Below are 10,434 nucleotides of genomic sequence, written 5' to 3'. Positions count from 1 at the left end.
CACACGCACATATATCAATTTTTTTCTAACGTATGCCAAAATGTTCAGAAACCTTTGAAACGTAAAAATGTGTAAAAAAAACTAACAACGAAAAAAATACTTTTGATATGGATTTTCAAAAATCTCTCTTATCCTTGTTTTTGGTATTGAAAATTATGAAAATGTTCTATTTTCTGATATATATAGTTATGACAATTATTTTTAGATGGTGCAATTATCATAAGATTTTTACTTGCTTGTTAATATGTAAAAACACCTGATCACACAACAATTAATTAGACAATTTTACAGTTTCACTAACAAGCAACAAGCATAAGAGAGCGTTGCCATGACAACGCTCTTTTATGAGCTCTGTTATGGCAGAATTGCTCCATTAGTATATGATTGACGAATATACTCTTCACGAGCTCTATTCGAATGACACTGGTTAACCACTTAACTTAGGTTAAGTAACCACTTAACTTAGGTTAATTACGAAATTAGTCAACGGATTTGACATCGTCGACTTCCTCAATATCTCCATTCATTATGAGCATTTGGTAGGTAGTTATAGTTAGGTATCCTGAACATTAATTAACTAACTATATATAATTGCGGAAATTTAATTGTCGTTGAAACCGATCTAATTATCTCCTCTATTAAATTTTCTCGTCTCGTATGATGAAACTGACTCTGACTATGCCTCTGCCTCTGCCAATCAATTATCTCTCACCATTCATCACAACGGTAAAGGTAAAGGGAATTTGCAATTGAAGCAATTATACCTCGATACATTCTATCAAACATTATATTAGATGTCAGTGGTAATTGGTAAGTGGAAAATATTAGCGACACGCATTTATAATCAACGGATAAAACTGATGAAAGATATATGATAATATAATAAATTAAAAGTTTTTCGCACGGATCAGCCGATTTGAATGGTTTAAAAAACATTCGATTCCTATTGATAGAGAGATGTGCTAATTAGTTTTGGCAAAGGCAAGTCCAGCCATTTCGGAGATACGGAGCAAAGAGTGCTGAAAATACAAATTGAGTTTTTGAGAGAACGGAGTATCGGATGTAATGATCTAAAAAAACATTAAATTTGTAATGATTGGGAGAAGAGGTGATTAGTTTTTGGCAGAGACAGGTCCCGCCATTTCGAAGATACAGCGCTAAATGTGCAAAAAAATGGCAGTTTTTGAGTGAACTAAGCGTCCGATTTGAATGTACTAAAAGACTTTCTGCTTGTATTGACAAAACAATTGTTTTGAGGATAAAAAATTATTACATCTTTTTTTATTTTCCATAAAATATTTTTGTAATTTTGGATTAAAAATTCAAAAAAATTACTCAGGTTAAGCACAGTCTAAGCGCCACTCTGGTACAAATGTTCACCCAAGTGCCTTTTTGTGAAAACTATTGAAAAATGTGAAAATGCTGCCAAGCTATGCACAGTACAAGTGAAAATGTCGCACAAAATTGTTTGCAAATGCGTTTAGACTGGGGCTATACGGGAGCACTTTTTCAATTTTGTGTAAATTAGGCAACTATTTTTTTGAAATTGAATTCGAAATGAAATCACGATTGTTGTTAATGTTCTGGAGATAAATTGATTTATGATTTACATTTGATTTGCTCAGATACAACAAGATAGCAAAAATAATGAAAGTTGCAGTATTTGTAATAATATATTTGAAAACGTTTAAAATTTCTCGAATATTTCATTACGGTACGGGAGTTTCAGCAATTTGCCTTAAGGCACGATGTTATACACCACTAGTTCAGATTAGTATTGGAAAAGGACTCTACTGAAGAGCAAACTGAATATAGATCTCGATAATAAAAAGTGAACTTTTTTTAATTACAATATTTATTACAACTGTTAAATAATTAATTAATGATAATTAATCATCTTTCAACAATGATGAACAATAACATAAATTTAAATAAAAAAGAGTACAAAATAAAGGATAGTATTTTCATTAAAGTAGTATGATAATTTAATATAAAATAAAAGCAAATAATAATGGAGTTTATGAAGAGATTTGGAAGATAAGAAAAGCACTTCGCTGACGAGCAATTTAAAAAACTAGATTAAATATAAAAAAGAACTCTGCGCCTTTTCTTTCGAGTAAATTTACTAATATCTATATATCTATATATCTATTATTCCTATTTGTTATTCTTGTTTATTATCATCTATTTATTATTACTATTATCTCAGATAGCGAAAAGGAATCCTACCGACCCAGTTTTAAATCCACCGGCACCCCGAAGCACGTGTCCCCGGCCGAGGCCTACAAGCAGGAAACCCAGAAGGAAATATTTGCCGAATTGCTGGGATCATCGCAACTGGCAGAGAAATATTTCGAGGGCGCCAACGCCTTTTTAGCGAGAGGACACATGTCTCCCGATGCAGATTTTACATTCGCCATTTGGCAATATGCCACCTACTTCTATGTCAATGTTTGCCCACAATGGCAGGTAAATCCATAAAATAATAAAGAGTTTGTTGTTTTGTTTTTGTTTTTTACACTATATTGACGAATAGGGTAGAACGGAACTTAAAGATCCACCACAGATATCTTAACTAGTTGGTATTGGTATTTTGCCTTGAGGCAAGTTACATGAACTTCCCAAAATGTGTAAATAATCGACTTAATCAATAAACAAACTAATTTATGAGTTATTAAGAGTATTTCGAGTGGGTTTATTACACATAATTGAAAACGAACGAACACGTTAACTCGGAGTATTTTCTAAAAGCGAATTTTCAAAAATCAATGATTTTTAAAATTAAACCAGTTTCCGTAGGATTAATGGTTTAGTATGTTCATTAAGACCAAGTACTTTATCGTTATACCAAGTTAATCGTCTAATTTGAATTTTAACAAATGTCAAAAAACCTACTCGTTTTCTCAAACTTTGATGAATTTTTAAAATTAAACTACTTGTCGTAAGGCCGTAATATTTCTGTAAGTTCTATAAAACCATGATATATATCGCCAAAAAAAAGTTCCATAAACATCGTCTTAATTTTTTTTCTCAACAGTTAATTACAAAAAAACGGCTCGGTAGATTTTTTCACCTAAAACTAATCAGTATTATTCCCAACTAATATCTTTCGAACAGTTTTTGATTTGTTAAAATCGATTCGGTAGTATGAGTTTAAATGTGGACGAAAAGTTTAACACTTTTTTTCCAAATTACAGAGAAACGGCTCGGCAGACCGTCACGCAAAACTGACAAACGGTAGTCCTCATCGAAATACATCGAATTTTTAAATTTTTGAAATCGGTCCAGCCGTTTTTGAGATAACGTCGATCTACGGCAAAAAATTTGTTCACGTCACATACATACTTTTTCCAAATTTGGTCTCATTCGATTCAGAATGGCTTGAAACGTCGAAAAATAATGAAATTAGCGAATCGGATTTTTGGATGAAAACATAATAAACTTCTCCTTCGGGAAGTTAATTATAAATTACTTATTAATAACATTTTTAAAGAAATTGTTTTTACACTATTGAGTAATAGGGTAATATCTCAAAAACATATAAAGTTATGATTTTTTAACAACAATATTTGAAAGTAGTGTGCAAAAAAAGTATATCCATCACCTTGATTTTTACGACGTTGCTATCAGGAGATATATGACAAAAGTTTGAAAATCTATAATAAATGTATTTTCTTTCGTTATTAGTTTTTTTTGGTCGTGAGCACTATTGTTTAGTTTACGAAACCTTAATATAATTTTAATTATACGTTATTCAATTGGTTTTATAAGATGTATTGTTAATTTTGAGTTAGATCCAACAGTTTTTTTATGTAACTTCTACAAAAGTTTTGCAGGCAGTTGGGTCAAAAAAGACCAACTGAGTCTTTACAATGGCAAATGTGTAAGCAATAAAAAATAGTAAATAAACAAGTAAATTAAGTTAAACATAAATAAAATAATTGGTTATTCCAAATCTGCTGATGAATATTTTTGACGAAATACCAGATCAAGGTTATATACCGTGTTATCTCTGTAAAAATGTATTCATTAAATTTTTATTTTGCGTTAGTTGAATAATGTAACTATTATTTAGTAAAATCCCTTTGAAATTAAAAATAAGACATTGAACATGTTTGGCCCCTGATCGTCCCATTTCATCCCGCCTTTGGGGTAAAAAAGACGAGGTGACAAATTTCTGAAAAACAGCAAGAAAACTCATTTCTATAATGATGTATTAGCTGGGACTTTTACTGAACATAGTCAGATAGTTTTGTTAGTTTGATATGTTTGAGTTTCACAATGTAATTCCATTATATAATTACATTTTTTCTAAAAAATCTCGTTTCAACTAAAAATATTTCTACTAAAACCTTTTTTCTTCCAGGCCGTGAATGCTGGAAACTGGTTACGTGTAGAAAATCTAGCAAGAAAATTGGGATCTTCCAGAGGTGAAGATTTGACCATCTATTCAGGTGTCCATGATATCCTAACTCTGCCTGATGTCAACAACAACGAAGTAAAAATGTCCATTGCCAAAGACGGAAACATTTGGGTACCCAAATGGAATTGGAAAATAGTACAATCGCCAAAAACCGGTGAAGGCATTGCTTTTGTTACTCTCAATAATCCTTATGCAGAGAAAGTTCCCCATAAAGATCTACTTTGCAAGGATATCTGTAAAGAAGCTGGATTTGAAGATTCCTATTTTGCTGATTTAACTAGAGGATACACATATTGCTGTAATGTAGAAGACTTGTTGGCTGCTGTTGAAACTGCTCCTAAAGTTGAAGTTAAATTGTTGATGAAAGCGTGAATTGATGTTTTGTAAAATTAATGGAACAATCGTAATCAGTATTGTATACAGATTATAAAATCTCCCTGTTTTAATAAAGTCTTTTACATTGAGCTTGTAATTATTTTTAATTGTGAAGTCTATCACAAAGTTATAAGAAACTAAATTACCTGTAAATTCTATAACAAAATATGTACATATGTAAAACAAACACACATGTTTTGTGTGTTTATACATGTGTGTAAATAAAATTGGTAATTTTATATTTAAAATTTGAATTTCGCGCTCTCTATATCCTGTCAAACTTCACGTCGTTTATGGAGGCATCCATCTTTGGTTTGCGCAAATGTCAAAAATTTTGGTGCAAAGAGCACGTGTTTGAGAGAACGTCGATTTACGGCAAAAAATCTGTTCACATACACGCACACATATACACACACACACACACACTTTCCAAATTCGGTCTCATTCGATTCAGAATCGCTTGAAAGGTCGAGAAAACATAAAATTAGCGAATCGGATTTTTTAATCAAAACATAAACTTCTCCTTCGGGAAGTTAAAAATATAAAGTCTATTTTAAATGAATATCATATAAGTTTCCTAAAAATATTGTAAGCCTGTGGTCGAATTGGCCGAGGTCGCAAGAACGAGGTTTAGACTATTCGAGAGTCGTCGGTTCGATCCCGCGATTCCAGAAAAAATAAATTATGTAGTTTTTCAAACTGTATAACTGGTGATGCCATGTTTACTTATGTATGACGCCACAATTAATATTTACATGTGTCGATAATAATAATAATATAGTCGCCATCTCAGGTTTGCATTATGTCAACCGAATTGTTGCATTCTAGAAATTTGCTGTCTCTTTCCTTCCAAAAAGGACGAAAGAAAGAAAGAAAGAATGGTTTCGTCTTCGGTTCGATTCAGTTCGGGTTTTATCCTGTTCGGGTTCTATTCAGTTCGATTCAGTTCGCTATCCAAGTTTTCGGGTTCAGTGCATTTTTAGTTTGCTTTCAGTGCGTTATCAGTACGCTTTCAGCTTGCTTTCCTTTTTTGGTTCAGTGTCGAGTCGAGTGTCCTTCCTTGTCGGTCGAGTTTATAAGTTTTGTTCAGTGTCCTTTTATTATTTAAAGTGAGGTTATTTTTTAGTTTGTTATTACCAGAGAATAAGAACGTTTCTAGTTTTCAAATAACCAGCGATTCCGTGGGATGTGTTTATTTAATCAAGACCGCACCAAATTTTGGATCTCAATTAAGATTGAGAGTTTCTACAAGTTGCCGATTCAGGAACAAAGTACTAATTTCCAAGTATATACAATTGCATTTACCGGACATCAAGGTAAGTCACTATATTTCTAAGTTTCTTACATAATCGTAACATTTCCTAAATATGCCGCCCAAGAGTGTATCTGCCAGTGCTGAAGTCTTTTTTTTATTTTTGTTTTTAATTATTTATTTATTTATATATACATTATTTTCGTATCTCAGTGAGACAGAAGGTGGCTGGTATGAGAGATTATGTAAAACAGTTTTTATATTTTATATATACATTTCATTTGACTATTTCATTAATGTAATATCTATTTTATAATTAAAATATCTTTATATAACTTATAAGTCTGCGACGAGTTTGCAGTTTTGAAGGACATTAACTGTTTGAAATAGTTAATGCCCAGATAAGGATTGTTTTGGAATTTGTTTATTAGTGCATCCCATAAAATTGAATAATTATTGAGAGTAGGTAGTATTGTATTCAAAATTTTCAGTACAGGGCCTTCTAATGCGCTCATTAAATAATAGTCCAGTCATTATAGTAATTCACCTCGGAATTCTAGATACCCAGCTGTAAATACTTGTATATTGACATTTAAAAGTTGTCTCAAAACCTACATATGGTAGGGTGTACGCAACTAATTAATAATTAACTTCCCGTAGGGTAAGGCATGGGTAAGGGTAATTTTTGCATATCTTTATGTTTCAAAGGTTTCTGAATATTTTGGCATAACTTAGAAAAAATGGATATGTGTGTGTGTGTGTGTGTGTGTGTGTGTGTGCGCGGATACAAATTTTCGTCAACGATTTTAGAAACACGGATCAACCGATTTGAATAATTCAAAAAACATTTGATTCCTATTGATAGGGAGATGTGCTGATTAGTTTTTGGCAAAGGCAGGTTCAGCCGTTTCGGAGATATGGAGCAAAGATTGCAGAAAATAGAAATTGAGTTTTTGAGAGATCGGAGCATCCGATTTGAATGATCTAACAAACATTCAATTAGTAATGATTGAGAGATGTGGTTATTAGTTTTTGGCAAAGGCAGGCCTAGCACTTTTGGCATACCTCAGAAAAAATGGATGTGTGTGTATGTATGTATGTATGGATACATTTTTTCGTCGACGTTTTCGGGCGCACGGATCAACCGATTTGAATAATTCAAAAAACATTTGATTCATATTGATAAGGAGATGTGCTGATGAGTTTCGGCCAAAGGCAGGTCCATCCGTTACGGAGATGAAGAGCAAAGAGTGCAGAAAATATAAATCGAGTTTTGAGAGAATGGAGCATCCGATTTGAATGATCTAAAAAACATTCAATTAGTAATGATTGGGAGAAGTGGTTATTAGTTTTTGGTAAAGGCAGGTCTAGCCAGTTCGAAAATCCAGAGCCAAATATACAAAAAATGGCGGTTTTTTGAGAGAAATAAGCATCCGAATTGAATGATTCTAAAAACTTTCTGCTTGTGTTAAACAAAACAATTGCTTTTGGAACAAAAAATTATTTCATTTTTTTTTATTTTGCATCGAAAATAAATTATCACGGCATAACAGTGTATTTCAATCTTAAACTGCCGACATCTGTCCGACAACAATAAAATTCTGTGATTGTCAAAATTCAAAAATGGCGATTTGAATAACCTATAATATAATGTGAGGCTACATATAATTGTGTGCATAAATATAATTATATAAGAATAAACAGATTAGTTAAAGAAGAATCTTTTCTAAATCAACAACATACTTTTAATCCATAATTTATTATGTTGCGGGTAAGTTAATTTTCATATTCGATTTCTAACCTCAATGGCAAGAGTCATTTTTTTGAAATGAAACAATTCTTTTTCAAGCTGTACCACAGGACCGTTTCAAACAAACAGCTATTAAATGCACCTAACAGTATCCTTCGCACGATTTCAACTACCCCAGTTGTCAATAAAGTGCAGTCTGGTCGATATAAAATATCTCTAAAGAAAGATAAGCCTCTTACCTACGAAATGGCAAATCCACCACACTTTATAGCTCATAGAAAATCATGGAACTCCTGGAACACATCAAATTTAGAAGACGGTTTGCGACCTGCAGAAACTGCAGTTGAGGATATGTTTATAAGAAAGTTTATGGAAGGCACTTGGCATAATCTTCTAGCATCTGAAGTTATTATAAAACGACAACATAATCATATAAGAATTGCTGCGATAATGCAACAAAAGATCAATGCTAGGAAAATGTATTTTCTGATTGGATTTTCAGAAGAGTTGTTAGCGTATTGGCTTCAGTGTCCTGTTACTTTAGAGTTACAAACTGTTAGTGATAAAAAGGATGTTGTGTTCAAATATATTTAAGCCTGAATTGTACAAAAACTTGTTGATGAAGTTATAGTAATTATTATATGTTTCATTATTCATTTTCTATTTAATAATATATTTTAGTAATATTGTAATACAGTTTCGAGCCTTACTTGTTCATAAATCTTTGTGGTTGCATATGTTTAAACCATTGTGGTAAACTGAATTATTTATTAACTTAATGCTTTCTGTGATTTTTCCACACTACAGACTTGCAAATTGAACATAATCTGAAAAACAAAACTTCTTTCAAAGCCAAAGATTTAAAATTTTAATAATAGCCATTTTGATTTTTTCAAATAAAATTGGTTGTGAGAAGATTTTTTTGCCAGACTACATTACAGAACTCACAAAACAAATTCTAATTTAAAATTTTAATTCATTTCTTTGCTATTTCATCAAATTTTGTAATATTTGTTTTAATTTTTGACTCAGTTCAATATAGGAGTAATGATATTAAGATTTTGCAAAAATTAAATTGTAAAAAAAATATAAGTCAGTATTACTTTAAGTGCTGTATTTCAGTTGTTTACTTATGTTAATGAATTAATTGCATTTTAGCATATGTGATACCCATTTCAATTTTTAATCTTTCAAACAATAATTTATTTTTATCTAAAATTTATATGCAAGCTCTTCCATCACAACTTCAAATTATCATAATCTCAATTTTGTGCTTTAATCATTAAAATCAATATCTGAATCATCAGAGGCATCATTTCCTCGAATAGTTCTCTTCTTCTCTATTGTCAGTTTATTTTTTCTGTGTTTTTCATCAGGAGGTGTTAATAAATCACCATTATAATTGATTACATGGGAATGTGCAATTCTCCATTCTAACATTTCAGTTGAGAAATCATCACAGTTTCCGAGATCTGTGAAACCTCTAATATAATCTTTTGTGACGCTGTCTTTGATGAGTGCTATGGTTGGTATAACCTTGATACGCAGTCGCTCTGATGGAAAATACAAATTAGTAATATGAAAACATAGAATAAAATTATTCATTCAAAATATTAAACCGGAATAGAAATGATGCAGTTTGCTGAACAGTTTTATACAAAGTTATTTATCATTTATATTAATTTCATTCTCATAATTAGACTTTCAAATCTTTTTAACAAGTTTTGTTTATAAAGACATGTTACCTGTTAAAAATGGGCACCTTTCCACATTTATCTTACAAAATTTAGCTTCAATATGCTTTTTAGCTATATTTTTCAGATGCATATCAACAATTTTGCAACGATCTGTAGAATCTCTATAGAAATGGCATACAATATCTTTGCTCTTTTTAGTGACCTCAAAGAATTCTTTTTCATCAGCAAGTTCTGAATATTCCCCATGACCCTATGAAAACAAAAACCCTTAATATTTTTATGTTACACTATTTCACTATATTATTACCATAGATAGCCATTGTTGCTTTTGTTGACTCTGTCTTTTTAATTCCTTCAAACGTTGTTCCCGTAACTTTTCTATATCATCAAGGTCCAAGTTATCCAAGCGTTCAATTTCTGACTCAATTTGCTGCTCCACCACTTTTGCTGTTTGAATCAGTTTTTGTTGGATAATTTGTTCCATCTAAAATGATAATTCAAAATATTAGTGATTGATTTCTTATGGAAATCAAGATAAATGGATGTAATGAAACATGTGTAATATGTGTAATTCGTAACACATGTGCACAGTTGAAACGATTTGAAGGATTTGAACATTGTTATTTACCTTTAGCACTTTCAAGGAATGTGTATTTCATATAATACTTTAAAATCAAGTTAAAATTATAGTCACAAAACACTTTTAACAAACAATTGAATTTTGTTATTTAAATTTGAACTTGAACTCAACAACGATTGCTTTGATTAAGATGAAAATGTTCAGTACTGCTCATTATATGATTGTTTAAACAATGTTATTCATTTATTATTAATTAAAAATTATCCTAGACAATACAAAATTGGAAAATTAATTTGAGGGAGGGTCAAAGAACTTAGTCATAACCTAACTGACAACTAATAACGCCAACTTTAGGGG

At 31.3% G+C, this 10,434-nt stretch overlaps 3 protein-coding genes across 4 annotated transcripts in view; 2 read left to right on the top strand and 1 right to left on the bottom strand.

Moving 5' to 3' along the window:
* Positions 1-794: 794 nt before the first annotated feature.
* LOC113378043 lies at positions 795-4,795 on the top strand. The gene is made up of 3 exons (XM_026618558.1): positions 795-810; positions 2,210-2,469; positions 4,367-4,795. Exons 1-3 carry the CDS (start codon positions 795-797, stop codon positions 4,793-4,795), a joined length of 705 nt encoding a protein of 234 aa, XP_026474343.1.
* A 2,885-nt stretch (positions 4,796-7,680) lies between these two features.
* Positions 7,681-8,394, top strand: LOC113363579 (28S ribosomal protein S24, mitochondrial-like). The gene is made up of 2 exons (XM_026606072.1): positions 7,681-7,821; positions 7,900-8,394. Exons 1-2 carry the CDS (start codon positions 7,813-7,815, stop codon positions 8,392-8,394), a joined length of 504 nt encoding a protein of 167 aa, XP_026461857.1. The 5' UTR covers positions 7,681-7,812.
* A 620-nt stretch (positions 8,395-9,014) lies between these two features.
* The window catches only part of LOC113363576 (thioredoxin domain-containing protein 9-like), a 5,311-nt gene continuing 3,891 nt past the window's right edge, over positions 9,015-10,434 (bottom strand). The window contains exons 1-4 of one of the 2 annotated variants that reach the window (XM_026606067.1): positions 10,126-10,332; positions 9,805-9,981; positions 9,546-9,747; positions 9,015-9,353 (exon numbers count right to left, since the gene is read on the bottom strand). In XM_026606067.1, coding sequence (XP_026461852.1) covers positions 9,076-9,353; positions 9,546-9,747; positions 9,805-9,981 — 657 coding nt within the window. In that variant the 5' untranslated portion in view covers positions 10,126-10,332 and the 3' untranslated portion in view covers positions 9,015-9,075. Of the gene's footprint in view, positions 9,354-9,545; positions 9,748-9,804; positions 9,982-10,125; positions 10,333-10,434 lie in introns of those variants that run through there. The other variant, XM_026606068.1, reaches the window with a different exon arrangement.

The sequence above is a fragment of the Ctenocephalides felis genome, unplaced genomic scaffold, assembly GCF_003426905.1.
Source record: "Ctenocephalides felis isolate EL2017-DRISC unplaced genomic scaffold, ASM342690v1 CF-g0.4_SCAFFOLD_00845, whole genome shotgun sequence".
Lineage (NCBI taxonomy): Eukaryota > Metazoa > Arthropoda > Insecta > Siphonaptera > Pulicidae > Ctenocephalides > Ctenocephalides felis.
The sequence above is the reverse complement of the archived record's forward strand: the minus strand, read 5'-3'. Positions and strand labels throughout refer to the sequence as shown.